The sequence below is a fragment of the Plecotus auritus genome (assembly GCF_963455305.1).
Source record: "Plecotus auritus genome assembly, chromosome: 4".
NCBI classification, from domain to species: domain Eukaryota; kingdom Metazoa; phylum Chordata; class Mammalia; order Chiroptera; family Vespertilionidae; genus Plecotus; species Plecotus auritus.
The window spans coordinates 124,278,226-124,293,330 of NC_137775.1; the positions used below are offsets into that span (position 1 = coordinate 124,278,226).

Here is a 15,105-nt window from a genome sequence, read left to right on the forward strand (position 1 = left end):
TCCTGGAAGGTAAAATATACTACAGCAGTCATACCTAATGTTTGTTTGCATTCATCAAGTGGCCAACATCTGGCCAGTGTAGAAGTCCTATGTAGCAATATTTTCACTGGATATTTTTTCAATTCAACCTTATTAATTTTATTTCCTTCATAATTTTTAAATATATTTATACCCCTTCAGCCTCAACAATCACAAAAATAACCACAACAATGATATTCTGGATACAAAGAACATTTGAATTTACTCTAATGACAATTAAACAATTGAGTGTTATTAAAAGTCCTTAAGGAGTTACCTCAAACTGTTTTATATAACCATTTTCTAAGTTTCATAAAAAATAATAATATTCTAAATATAATATTAGAATAGCCAGAATCCAAAACACTGACAATACCAAATGCTGGCAAAAATGTAAAGCAACAGGAACCCCCATTCATTCCTGGTAGGAAGGCAGCTTTATTAAAAATTGCCAAAACTTGGAAGCATCCAAGAGTCCTTTCAGTAGGTGAATAAATACATCCAGAGAATGGAATACCATTTAGTGCTTAAAAAAAGATAGGGGAGGGTGGGGGTAAGGGGCAGAGATCAACCAAAAGACTTGTATGCATGCATATAAGCATAACCAGTGGACAGAGACAGCAGGGGGGTGAGGGCATGTACAGGAGTGGGGTGGGGGGACAATGGGGGATATGGACACATATGAAATACTTTAATCAATAAAAAAAATAAAAATCAAAAAGAAATGGGCTCTCAAGCAATGAAAAGACAAGGAGTAAGTGCATATTACTAAGTGAAAAAAAGTCAGTCTGTAAAAGCTCCATACTGTATAAGTTCAACTACATGACATTCTATTGAAGGCAAAACAATGGAGATAGTGAAAATATCATTGGTTGTCATGCATTAGGAGTCGGGGAAGAATGACTAGGCAGAATACAGAGGATTTTTAGGGCAGTGAAGCTATTCTGTATGATATTGTGTCGGTGGGTACATATTGTTATACATTTCTCAAAACCCTTAGAATGCACACCAAGAGTGAAGCCCATGGACTTCCAGTGATTATGTGTCAATGAATGCTCATCGATGTAACAAATGTACCACTCTGGGACTGGATGTTGTTAGTGGGAGAGGTTGTGTGTAGGTGAGGGCAGTAGATAAATGGGAAGTCTCTGTACTTTCAACTTAATTTTGCTGTGAACCTGAACGTTCTCTAAAAATAAAGTACATTCTTTTTTAACACGATGAGAACATGACCAAGGATAAGAAGATTCTTGAAGGTAATATTTTCTTTACCTCTTTGTAAGAAATTACAGGTATTGTACTAAATTCAATATTTCCATATGTTTTAAACCTCATTAAAAGGTATTAAATGTTATTATTTCATAAAATAATTCTTAAATTAAAAATTAAATACTGAATATCTTACAAAGTAATTTAAATAATTGAATCTAATGTTAATAGAAGGAGATAATAGTGGGAATGTGCTTGACTTCATCAAAAACTGCAGTGAAATGAAGCCAGACATGAAAGAGTATTGACTGTGTCATTTCATTTATATGAGTACAAAAGTAGGCACCCCTTCTCTTCGCTGTGAGAAGCCAGTAGAGTGACTTCCTAGAGATAAATGCAATGACTGGAAGGAAGCATAGGAAGGTTTGGGGGTTTGGTTGGGTGCTCTGTAAACTGCTTTGGATGTTTCAGTTTATGAAAATTCATGGAGCTGTAGATTTTTGTACTTTTCTGTATGTATCTTACACTTTTTTTAAAGGTCAAGAAAAGGGAATAAACATGATTCTTCATTACATTTGATTGAAGCAAAGAAGGAATAAAGACAAAGGTATATGAATTTTTACATAAGCCTACAGTTTTATAAGGATAGAGAACAAAGGGAAGTTAAGAGAGCTTAAAGGAGAAGATGGCCTTTAGCATGTATTGTTAAACATACAGGTTAGCATTTCTTGGTGTTAGCAATGAGCTAATATACATCTGTATAGCCTATATATCTAGCAAAGAAAAACATAAGATATGGGGAAAGTTAAAACTTTCCAGGATTCAGAGTCAATTAAAAATTAATAAATAGCTTTCTTAGAGACTTTTTCCTTATACCTTTTACCTGCAAAATGTGAATTTTCATTTCTAATTGAATTACTACACTTTGGAAAGTGAACAGGGCTCATGATATGTAACTAATTCTATTATGTGGAGTCCACTCTTGTCTGCTCTGTGAGCACCAACTCCTGAACAGGTTGTGCTCTGGTACAACAGTTTTCTCTCCTTGAGTTGGATGTGATTTTTGACCTCCAGCTAAATTCTTTACACAGGTCATAGATGTCTTCTTTGCAGATTATAAGTGAGTTTACCAAAGAGTTTCTTAATTTAGGAGATGTATTCTAGCACACATCCTCTGAACACCATTTACAGCAACAGCCTCTACCTCTTTACCTCGCAGGTCATTTTAGTGGAAACAACATAGATGAGTATGGGCTTTATGTCATCTTATTTCCATATCTCACCCCAAGATGCTAATAAGAAATGGAGGATTCAGACAGTGACTGTAAAGGAAAAGAGAAAAGCTAAACTTAAAGAGTCTAATCAACTTAGGAGATGAATTAAACCTTGAAGAAATAAGAAATTAATTCATTTCAAATAAGACAGTATTACTGATTATAAGAGATTTATCAGATGCTTTTAAATCTAAGGTATATAGGGGAATGTATGGAAATGGCTATGTATTTGGGGGAAGTTTATGTCTATATGTTTGAAATTCAGTAAGCATATACAGGGCTTTATTCTTGTCAGGGGGCAGAAGGAAAAAATAATAGTTCCCACTTATTGATTATTCACGATGTGCAAAGCGTCATACTAAGCCATTAAGCATGAATTATCTCACTAAATCCTTAAAATAACAATACAAAGTAGATATGTCTAATACTCCCATCTAAAGATAAAAACAATAGAGGGTGATAAAATTTGAATGACTTATCTAAGGTCTCCCAACCTAAGTGATTTTAGTTTACCTCTGTCTCAATGTGAAAGCTAATACTCTTAAGCACTTACTACTACCTTGATTACTGAATAATCACAAGAGCAAATAGATAAATATTTGGCAAGAAAAGAGGACAGAAGAAGAGGAAAATAAATTTAAGCTATAAAGGAAGATGAAGTAAGGAAAAGACATAAGAAGTGGAAGAGAGACAAAATATAAATAGCACAGTTAAGAGCATATTAGTAATAGACATAAAATGTTAAATGAATGTGTATAACCTAACACAAATAGATGTTATAATACACACTCCTCACTTTTTTAAAAAGTTAAAATTTTATTATTTTTCCCTTCACTTAGTCATAGATAAAGCTTTGCTTATATGGTTCAAAAGAAGTTATTTTATAGTCATGGTTTTTGAACACATTCAAAAGACTAAGAAAAACCAAATTCCAAAAGTGTAATTATTAGGTACCTGAATTAAAAGAATTTTCTCATTCATATCCCCCACTTTCATGCTAACTTCTTGATTAAACTTTCATGTAATTAAAAGAGTTAAAACCTTAAAAAGAAAAATAATCAAGTCTTCACTATAATTTTCAGGTAGATTCTTTCTGAAACAAAATAACACTAGAATATAATTACCTATAATAATGTAGGAGATATTCCATTAAATGCTTTTCTTCATTTTTTTAAAAAATGTACATACTTTGAAGGAAATAGAAGAAATAATGAGAGAATGAGCCTCACTTGGTCTCATCAAGACTCCACTACCACCAGTAATGTCCTTCCCATCTCCTTAGAGAATGTTGTGAGAACATGCACATTCCTGTCCCTCTAAGAAGCTGACACTGCTGCTCGTGCCAAGGCAGAAGCACCCACTCCCCCTTCTGCCTTGTTTTCCTCCCCACTAGTGAACCTTGTACACAGTGCTTTTTTTTTAACATTTTTAAATTGATTTCAGAGAGGAAGGGAGTGGGAGAGATAGAAACATCAATGATGAGAGGATCATTGATTGGCTGCCTCCTGCATGCCCCCTACTGGGGATAGAGCCCACACCCTAAGCATGTGCCCTTAACCAAGAATTGAACTGTGACCTTCTGGTTCATAGGTCCATGCTCAACCACTGAGCCATGCCAGCCAGGCTACACAGTGCTTTTTAACACATGTCTTTCTAAAGATTCTCATGTCCTCCATCCCAACTTATCCATCTCATCACCTTTTAAGATTCTATTTTAATAAAATATTCTCCAGATAGGCATGATACAGTATGCCTATCTCTTTATTAAGCACTTTCTATGGATTATCACCTTACATTTAGATTTCACGGGAACCCTAAAGTATTTATACTATTACCATCCTCATTTTACAGCTGGAGAAACAAAGATTTAATGAGGTTTTGTTACTTGACCAAGATTACAAAGGTGTGAGTGGTAAAACAATTAAATCATGTGCTTCCGATCACTGTATAAAAACAAGCCATTAAATATAAATTCCTTCAGAATCTCACCTCAGATCCTCTCTGCTCCTTCATCTGTTTTCCTCATCCTTCATTCAAGGCTCATTGCTGCATCCCTGTTTAGAACAGGAGTCATCCCTTAACCCTCAGTTACTGAGTCCACAGCACCCCCTCTGGTTCTGGGATTTGCCTAATATTTATTCCTAACTTTTGGGCACTAGGATGAAGAGATTTAGGTATAAGAATAAAAGAAGCCCAATATAATAGGTGTATTGAGTAGGACCCTAGGAAGAACTAAAGCAACTAACTCCATTGATTTGCCTCAAGCTTTTCTTCAATGCTGGCTCCATCATGGGAGAAAAGGGGAGTTCTTTCCTGTTCTTCATGACTATAAAAGAAATTAGACTTTAAAAATCTCAGTTTATCACCTTATTCCAAAAAGAAAAAGGGCAGGAACAATTATGCTGCTAAAGTTGATGACAATTTAATTGTAAGACCAATATTTTATAACCAGCATAAAGTCTCCTTAGTCAGAAACTAAAAAAAAAATAAAATAAAAAAATCACCTAATTTCAAAACAGCCTGTTTATTTATCTGTACATATTCAATATCACTATATATGCCATATGCCATTCACTTTTTTAAAAAGGTATAACTATTTCCAGGAATTACTTCACTACCTGCAGATCTACAGTTTCAAGAATAAATTCTATAATGTACTTCCAAATTATTAATATTTTTCTCAATTTTGTTTCAAATGAGTTAACTATCAAAAAGAATGTTTTAATTTAACAGATAATCCCTTCATCATATTTGATTTTGCTTGATACCTATTTATTAAATAAGTAATATTTTATCACAAGGAAATTATGCATCATAACTCCATGTTATGTCAGTTTTTCCATATTTTAATATTTTATATCTCATCTTCTATTAATACAAGCAGATAAAACATAGTGTCAAGCCAATTTAATCAATAGAATATGAGCTAACATACTGAATTAGCTCTAATAATGGAGTTGTCACAAAGTTACAAAGATCATTTGGGGAAGTAAAGGTGTTTCTCAAAACCTCTTGGTTTCTAGTCAAAGCACAGCTACTAGAACAGAGCCAGCATTGAAACGATTCTGTGTGCCCATCCTCCCCTCTTTTACATGTTTCCATTCCATTTGTACTTTCATTTTCCCATTTCAGGTATGATTCTCTCCTGGGGACTATTGGAGCTGTCTCTAACTAGTCATCCCTGTCTTTAATCTCACTCCCTCCAGTCTGCACATTGCTGCCATAATTATTTTCCTACAAAACAAATCCGAGCACTTCACTGTCCTGCTCAGAGAGCTTCAATCCCCTGTTGCCTGCTGTGATGCATTCTAACATCAGTTTGGCAGAGATTTCTAACCAGGCCCAAGCTCCTTTTGCCATTCTCATCTCCTGGCTGCTCCCAGGTTACTACTTAAATTCTTACCCTGTGGCTGCTCAGCTTCTACAATGCATGCTGTCCCCTGTCTTCCAGCTACCATTACACTGCTTTGCCTCCCATGAATCCATTTTTCTTATCTTATCCACCTGAGGAAATGTCACTTTCTAATTGTAACAAATCAGATGTCACCTACTCTTCCTGGTTGTGTTCTTTCAGTCCCCCTCTTCCTTTGTAGTTTCCTAATCTCAGCCTTATATTTTTCTAGAGGCCCGGTGCACAAAATTCGTGCATGGGGGTGGCGGGGGGGTGTCCCTCAGCCCAGCCTGCACCCTCTCCAATCGGGGACCCCTTGAGGATCGGGCCTAAACGGGCAGTCGGACATCCCTCTCACAATCCAGGACTACTGGCTTCCAACTGCTCGCCTGGCTGCCTTCCTGATTGCTGCTAACCACTTCTGCCTGCCAGCCTGATCACCCCCTAACCACTCCCCTGCCAGCCTGATTGATGCCTAACTGCTCCCCTGCCAGCCCGATTGCCCCTAACTACCCTCCCCTGCCGGCCTGGTCACCCCTAACTGCCCTCCCCTGCAGGCCTGGTCACCCCTAACTGCCCTCCCCTGCAGGCCTGGTCCCCTCCCCCCCAACTGCTCTCCCCTACAGGCCTGGGTCCCTCCCAACTGCCTTTCCCTGTAGGCCTGGTCGCCCCCAACTTCCCTCCTCTGCCAGCTTGGTCACTCCTAACTGCCCTCTCCTGCAGGCTTGATCGCCCCCAACTGCCCTCCCTTGCAGGCCTGGTCCCTCCCAACTGCCCTCCCCTGCTGGCCATCTTGTGGTGGCCATCTTGTGTTCACATGGGGCAGGATCTTTGACCACATGGGGGCAGCCATCTTGTGTGTTGGAGTGATGGTCAGTTTGCATATTACTCTTTTATTAGATAGGATAGAGGCCTGGTGCACAGGTGGGGGCCAGCTGGTTTGCCCTGAAGGGTGTCCCAGATCAGGGTGGGGGTTCCCTTGGGGCTTGAGGCGGCCTGGGCGAGGGGCCTGTGGTGGTTTGCAGGCCGGCCATACCCCCTGGTAACCCAAGCGGAGGCCCTGGTATCTGGGGTTTATTTATCTTCTACAATGAAACTTTGTAGCCTGGAGTGGAGCCAAGCCTTTTGCTTGCTCCGTGGCGGCAGCCATTTTGGGGGGGGATTTATGTATCTTCTATAATTGAAACTTTGTAGCCTTAAGCGAGGCCTGGGCCAGCCAGGGTGTGTGGAAAGCTTGGCTTCCTCCATCACCGGGGGCAACCCTAGCCTCCTGCTCTTTCCAGCTCCGTGGCTGTCGCCATTTCTGTTTGGACATATGTATCTTCTATCATTGAAACTCTGTAGCCTTGAGTGGAGGCCTAGGCCGGCAAGGGCAGGTGGAAAGCTAGGCTTCCTCCATTGCCGGGAAACCCAAGCCTCCCTCCTGCTCTCTGTGGCTGTAGCCATCTTGGTTGGGTTTATTTGCATATTCGCTCCTGATTGGCTGGTGGACGTGGCTGGTGGGCGTGGCTGGTGGGTGTGGCGGAGTGATGGTTAATTTGCATATTACTCTTTTATTAGATAGGATTTGTACATGCCCACACCTCTGTCACATCACTTATCAAATCAGTAACATGTTTATGCCCCTCCTCAGTTAAGCTATGATCTCTGACAACTGATAGAACTACAGTTTATTGATCTGTGGATCCTGATGCCTAGCACCGAGCTGTTTTATGGGGTACTCTGTAAGACTCCCATTAAAATGTATATGGGGTAGCTCATTGAACGCGGGAACACCAGCTCTGGTCGGTCTGTGCCAGCTCAACGCGCACGCCAGCAACCATGTCTAAGGGACCTGCAGTTGGCATTGATCTTGGCACCACCTACTCCTGTGTGGGTGTATTCCAGCATGGAAAAGTGGAAATAATTGCCAACGATCAGGGAAACCGAACCACCCCAAGTTATGTTGCCTTTACTGACACTGAGCGATTGATCGGTGATGCTGCAAAGAATCAAGTAGCAATGAATCCTACCAACACGGTCTTTGATGCCAAGCGCTTGATTGGACGTAGATTTGATGATGCTGTTGTCCAGTCTGACATGAAGCATTGGCCTTTCATGGTGGTGAATGATGCTGGCAGGCCTAAGGTCCAAGTAGAATACAAGGGAGAGACAAAAAGCTTTTATCCAGAAGAGGTGTCATCCATGGTTTTGACAAAGATGAAGGAAATCACAGAAGCCTACCTTGGGAAGACTGTTACCAATGCTGTTGTCACAGTACCTGCTTACTTCAATGACTCTCAGCGTCAGGCCACCAAAGATGCTGGAACTATTGCTGGTCTCAATGTACTTAGAATCATCAATGATCCAACTGCCGCTGCTATTGCTTACGGTTTAGACAAAAAGGTTGGAGCTGAAAGAAAGGTGCTGATCTTTGACTTGGGAGGTGGCACTTTCGATGTGTCAATCCTCACAATTGAAGATGGAATCTTTGAGGTCAAATCTACAGCTGGGAACACCCACTTAGGTGGAGAAGACTTCGACAACTGAATGGTCAACCATTTCATTGCAGAGTTCAAACGCAAGCATAAGAAGGATATCAGTGAGAACAAAAGGGCTGTCCGTCGCCTTCGTACTGCTTGTGAACGTGCTAAGCGTACTCTCTCTTCCAGCACTCAGGCCAGTATTGAGATTGATTCGCTCTATGAAGGAATCGACTTCTATACCTCTATCACACGTGCCCGATTTGAAGAATTGAATGCTGACCTTTTCCGTGGCACCCTGGACCCTGTAGAGAAAGCCCTTCGGGATGCCAAGCTTGACAAGTCCCAGATCCATGATATTGTCCTGGTGGGTGGCTCTACACGTATCCCCAAGATTCAGAAACTCCTCCAGGACTTCTTCAATGGAAAAGAGTTGAATAAGAGCATCAACCCTGATGAGGCTGTCGCTTATGGTGCAGCTGTCCAGGCAGCCATTCTCTCTGGAGACAAATCTGAAAATGTCCAAGATCTGCTGCTGTTGGATGTCACACCTCTTTCCCTTGGCATTGAGACGGCTGGTGGCGTCATGACAGTCCTGATCAAGCGCAACACCACCATCCCCACCAAGCAGACGCAGACCTTCACCACCTACTCTGACAACCAGCCAGGCGTGCTCATCCAGGTTTATGAAGGTGAGCGTGCCATGACCAAGGACAACAACCTGCTTGGCAAGTTTGAACTCACAGGCATACCTCCTGCACCTCGTGGTGTTCCTCAGATTGAAGTCACTTTTGATATTGATGCCAATGGCATCCTCAATGTGTCTGCTGTGGATAAGAGTACAGGAAAAGAGAACAAGATTACCATCACTAACGACAAGGGTCGTCTGAGCAAGGAAGACATTGAGCGCATGGTTCAAGAAGCTGAGAAGTACAAAGCTGAAGATGAGAAGCAGCGGGACAAGGTGTCTTCCAAGAATTCACTTGAATCCTATGCATTCAACATGAAAGCAACTGTTGAAGATGAAAAACTTCAAGGCAAGATCAATGATGAGGACAAACAGAAGATTCTTGACAAGTGCAATGAAATCATCAACTGGCTTGATAAGAACCAGACTGCAGAAAAGGAAGAATTTGAACACCAGCAGAAAGAGTTGGAAAAGGTCTGCAACCCCATCATTACCAAGCTGTACCAGAGTGCAGGAGGCATGCCAGGAGGAATGCCTGGGGGCGGAGCTCCTCCATCTGGTGGTGCCTCCTCTGGGCCCACCATTGAAGAGGTTGATTAAGCCAGCTTTGAGCATAGATCTAGCATTGTTCCACAAAATATTGAAGGACCCAAATTTGTAGCAAATTCCATGGCAGTTTTAAAAGTTGAGCTGCTGTATAATAAATAACAGCATTCTTGATACTTGAATACGGACTGTGCACAGGGAAAGGAAATCTAATGCACTTTATAACTATAATGTAAAGTGGAAAATGCGATGTCTTAAATAAAACTATTTAAAATTGGCAACATAAAAAAAATGTATATGGGGTAAATGAATGATTCACAAAAGATAAAAATGATTATAAACAACTAAAAAAAAAACACCAGTAAGAACACTGATTGGCACTTATGTTTTTAAAATGTACCTTTACCTTTTAAAATTTATGTAGAGAATATAGAGCTGGAAGAGGCCTCAGAGATTAGATTATTATAATGTAATCCTTTCATTTAAAAGATGATGCTGAGAAGTCGATATGGACTCAGAACACAGAGGAAAGTGTGGCAGAGCCAGGATAAAAGCTCAGGATTCCAAGACACAGTCAAGTCATGCCACATGTTGTTGATGGGTTTTAATTAAAAACAGAACATACTATGATTTTGCTTTGTTGTATTTTTCAATAAATTTTTGTAAATGCAATTTTTTCAAATAATTTCCTTAGACTATATTCCTAGAATATACATCCTGAGCAAATACTCTTCAAAAAATTACACCAATATCCACTCTCACCAAGCATATTTGGAAGAACTAATACAATTAAAAATTACTACTATAATTTTAAATTTTTGTAAATTTGGTAGGTGAAAAACAATCTTTCATTGTGGATTAAATGGCCTTTCTTTGATTATTAATGAGGCTTAACCTTTTTTTTCAAACTTTTATTCACATTGACAAGTTTTGCTTGCTGATCTCTTGGAGATGTCATAATTTAGCTGACTTTTTTATATTTGAGGCATTATCCCTTTACACAACAACCCAAATTTATCCCTACTTTATATTCTGTTTTAAAACTGTTTATGATACTTTTAATACTCAAAAGTGTTAAATTTTACTAAATTGAACATGTTTATTTTCCCATCTTCTATATTTTCTCTATTTTTCTCTTGCTTCTTCATTTTCACTTAACTTCAAAATAAAGTCCAAATGAAGAATACTCTCTTATGTGAAGAAATTATCTCCATTGATTTTACTGTATATAGATAATTAATTAAATGTTTTTTCCCCTGAGTTCTAATTCCATCATTATCACATACTAAGTTCATATGTATTTATGTACATATCCTATATAATAAAGAGGTAATATGCAAATTAACCCTCATACCTTCACAAGATGGCTGCCTATGACCAGACTGGCAGGGGGGTTAGTGAGGGACAACCAAACAACTGAACAGCAGGCTGTGTGGGGCGACCAGGCCAGCGGGGGGCACCATGAGGGGCTACCGGGTCAGCAGCAGGGGTCAGTTAGGGGTGATCAGGCCGCCACACAGAGGCAGTGAGGGGCGATCAGGCCGGCAGCAGGGGCAGTTAGGGGCAACCAGGCAGGCAGGCAGGTGAGCGATTAGGAGCCAGCAGTACAGGATTGTGAGCGGGATGTCCGACTGCCGGTTTAGGCCCAATCCCCAGGCCCACTACTATTCTGATACTAGTTCCATATTGTATTGATTATTGTAGTTTGACATTATGTTTAAATGTTAAAAATTTGGTAGGAATAATTTTTTCATCAAAATCATTTTAGTTACTTTTACTCATTTATTCTCACAATTAAATTTTTAATTATTATTTCAAATTCTTGAAAATATTCCTTTGTTGTTTTGATTGGATTTATGCTAAATTATACTAAATCTGAATACAGAGTAACTCAGAAAAGGTTAACATTTGTCCTATAATTAGTTTTTCTCTTATGAACAAGGAATGTTTTCTTCATATAGGTCTTTCATATTTTTACTTCAATTATTCCAAGATCTGTTGAGTATTTTTGCAAAGAAACAGTTTTGTTTACCATATCCTTATATTAATGATTTCTTACTAGTATGTAGGAAAGCTCTTAATGTTTTTATATTAATTTTATATTTGATCATCTTCCTGAAATAATTACTTCTAATATATTTTTAATGAATTATCTTGAGATCAAATCATTTGAAAATAATAATACTACTTCATTTTTAGTAGTAGTTTATCTTTTTTTCATGTTTCATCACACTGGTTAAATTTAAAGAGTATTAATAATAATAGTAACAGGATTAATCCATATCTTTAATAGGAATAACTATAAATATATAATTGGTTATAGGCTAAGAGAGATGTGCTTTATCAAGTTAAACATTTATCACATTTTTAGTTTGTGTATGTACTTGTAACAGAAATGAGGGTTATATATACAGATTGTCCTACTTTAACTGCTGATATAGCTCAGTTGATGTTTCTTTCTTTTCAGATTTAGTATAAATTTTGGGGGGACAATATATATATATATATATATATATGTGTGTGTGTGTGTGTGTATATATATATATATGTGTGTGTGTGTGTGTGTGTGTGTGTGTGTATACTTTTTTATTGATTTTGTGTTTGTTTTTGAAGAGAAAGGAAGGGAGAGGGAGAAAGAGAAACATTGATGTGAGAGAGAAACATTGATTGAAGAGCAGAACATTGATCAAAACATCAATAGGCTGCCTCCTGCATGCCCCCTGCTGGGGATCAAGCCCACAACAAGGGCATATGCCCTGACTGGGAATCAAACCAGCTACCTTTTAGTGTATGGGACGATGCTCAATCAACTGAGCAACACCAGCCAGGGCAGCATGAGGTTTACATTTTAACCAAATGGTTTTACAGAATCTTATGAGATATTTATCATTGTCTTATTTGACGTAGTAGAGTGTTTGTGGTACATTTCCTAAAAACACATTAAGTCACGCTTCTTTTAGATGACTTAAAGATACTTTATGCAAAAAAAAAAAAGTTTCAAATCGGACAATAGTAAGTCCCTGAAATCAATAAAGTTTCTAAAGAAAAGAAGATGCTGATAAATTCCATCTCTATACCAGTCTCCATGGTCAGGCAAGTTTCTATTTTCCTTGGAATATTGAGCATTGGGATGACTAGAGCACTCACTACCTCACTATTGAGGTTAGAGAATCCAATCACAACATGAAGGCTTGCATTAAGTAATCCCCAGGTTGATCCCTCTCTTAGATTCTCAAAGATTCTGTGTGATTCTTAACTGTCTCCTCTGGCCTAGCAAAAAACTCACCCATGCAACGAAGCAATGAGATCCAGAGACCACAGTATTACCCCCTCTCAGGTTTTTACCTCTCTACTCACTTTCCCATGGCCAGCCCGATGTGACTCAGTGGTTGAGCATTGACCTATCAACCAAGAGGTCACGGCTCGATTCTGGGTCAGGACACATACCTGGGTTGCAGGCTGGATGCCCAGTAGGGGGCATGCAGGAGGCAGCTGATCAATGATGTTTCTCACTTATGGATGATGTTTCTATCTCTCCCTTCTTCTCTCTCTCAAAATCAATTTAAAATTTTTTTAAAAACTTTCCCCATAAGTCACTTATAGAAACTTCTAAAATGTCCCTGTCATCCATAAGGAGTGCCCCATGACAGCTAAGTTTGTACTACTTGCTCTTCGCTACTGATACTTTGGATGAGGTCTGACATCCAACCAAAGTTTGGCTAATGAGATTCAAGTTTTCAAGAAAGTGCAATTGGGACTTAAATGAGTGTGTGTGTGTGTGTGTGTGTGTGTGTGTGTTAAGCTTAGCAGGTGTCCTGAACAAACAGCACCTAAGTACTGTAGCTGGCCTGTTGCTACCTTCCTGTGGATCTAGAAGTAAGGAAAAAACAATATAAAGAAAACCAAACAAAACAGACAGACACAAAGAGGCTTGGACTTCTAACAGGTTTTTAGTTCTTGTAACCAGTTCTTTTCTTGGACCCTTTTATATTGTGCCATGGGTTTCTTGTCACACCCTCATAAATTCTCCCTCTTAGCTTAAGCAAGCTGAAGTTGGTTTCTGTACCTGCAATCAAACGTTCCTGATTAGTATGCCACCCTGCCTCCTGCCCTGCCCTACCCCTGACGCAAGCTCAACTACAGAGGGAAGGAGTGGGGAGAGATCTCTGGAATCCTATTCAACACTATTTTTATGATAAATAAAGTTCTCATGGCAACAGAAAAATCTTTGATTTCATACAAGATGTACAGTATAAATATTTTATTGCCTATAGACCAGACCAGAATAAGACACTGACATTGCTGCTTACGTTCCTGAAAGATCTAAACTCCTCTTCTTCATTTTATGTTTTTCTTTTGATAAATCTTTGGGTTTAAAAAAAATCTATAGAAATAGCATTTTGTTCCAATGGTAGCAATAAAACTAATCCTAAAAGGCAGGCCTTTGCTTCTCTCTGTCTCCCTGGGTAGAGATGGAAGGTTGAGAAAAGTTTTAAGAAACACATGAATAATGCTGATGCCCTCTGATTCAGAGTGCGCTTGTGCTTCAGGTAAAGTTTCCCACTGAGGAGACAATATCAGTTTGAGTGACAAATTTAATCAGAGCACCATTGTTGCTACGTCTGTGATGACCAACAGTACACTGTAGTTTAATCGTTTGACTGTTTTACCTTTAACTAGTTGTTTTGTCAGAGAATAATTCTGGCCTGAAATACTAATCATTCATCTTTCTAAATTCTGATATGATTGCCATGTTGTCAATTTAACAATAAACTGGAAGAAGCATGGCCTTGGATAGCAAGTATCTTTAAACCATTGCTTAAGTAGGCCTGTCCACACAAGGTTACAATCTCAGCAAGACTGAGCCTTAAACTTTAGTTCTGCAGCAGCAGTCTGTGCGGCACCCACTGGCTGCCTCACCTGCTATTACAAAGAAGGTGAAGTCACACCTTCAACCCAGCAGCTCTTATTTTAACTGCCTGAAAAGCTAGATGTCTGAGCAGGGTTCTTTTGAAGATAGAGTTTGAAAAGCTGCGCATATGGAAGATGCTCTTTATTCTTCTTTCACACCATGGCTTTACTGTCTCAAACGGAAAAGGGCCACAGAAAGCAATTTGTTCAGATATCTCTCATTAATGTTAGGGGGGAAAAAACAGTTTACCAACAATTTTTTCTACATAGAAATTACACTCTAGGGAAGACACATCCAATATTGAAACCGGGCATTACTAAACAATTCCAGTGGGTCAATGTTTTAATTACTTGAGACTGCTTTTTGTCACTCACTGGTCCTGGCAGGAAATCTGGAAGGCTACACCAGTGGTCGGCAAACTCATTAGTCAACAGAGCCAAATATCAACAGTACAATGATTGAAATTTCTTTTGAGAGCCGAAAACCGACTTCTGCGCATGGGCCACGAAGTTTCAATCACACTTTACGCCCGCACGTGGTATTTTGTGGAAGAGCCACACTCAAGGGGCCAAAGAGCCACATGTGGTTTGCGAGCTGCAGTTTGC

The 15,105-nt window shown here is 39.3% G+C and overlaps 3 protein-coding genes across 8 annotated transcripts in view; 2 read left to right on the forward strand and 1 right to left on the reverse strand.

Moving 5' to 3' along the window:
• The window catches only part of GRM8 (glutamate metabotropic receptor 8), a 774,265-nt gene that overhangs the window by 250,224 nt on the left and 508,936 nt on the right, over positions 1-15,105 (reverse strand). The gene's annotated exons all lie outside the window — the stretch shown is intronic.
• Positions 7,661-8,421, forward strand: LOC308247592 (heat shock cognate 71 kDa protein-like; the record flags this gene model as incomplete). Its single annotated transcript, XM_080666927.1, has 1 exon — positions 7,661-8,421. Exon 1 carries the CDS (start codon positions 7,714-7,716, stop codon positions 8,419-8,421), a length of 708 nt encoding a protein of 235 aa, XP_080523053.1. The 5' UTR covers positions 7,661-7,713.
• LOC308247591 (heat shock cognate 71 kDa protein-like) lies at positions 8,422-9,642 on the forward strand (the record flags this gene model as incomplete). The annotated part of the gene is made up of 1 exon (XM_080666926.1): positions 8,422-9,642. One exon carries the CDS (start codon positions 8,422-8,424, stop codon positions 9,640-9,642), a length of 1,221 nt encoding a protein of 406 aa, XP_080523052.1.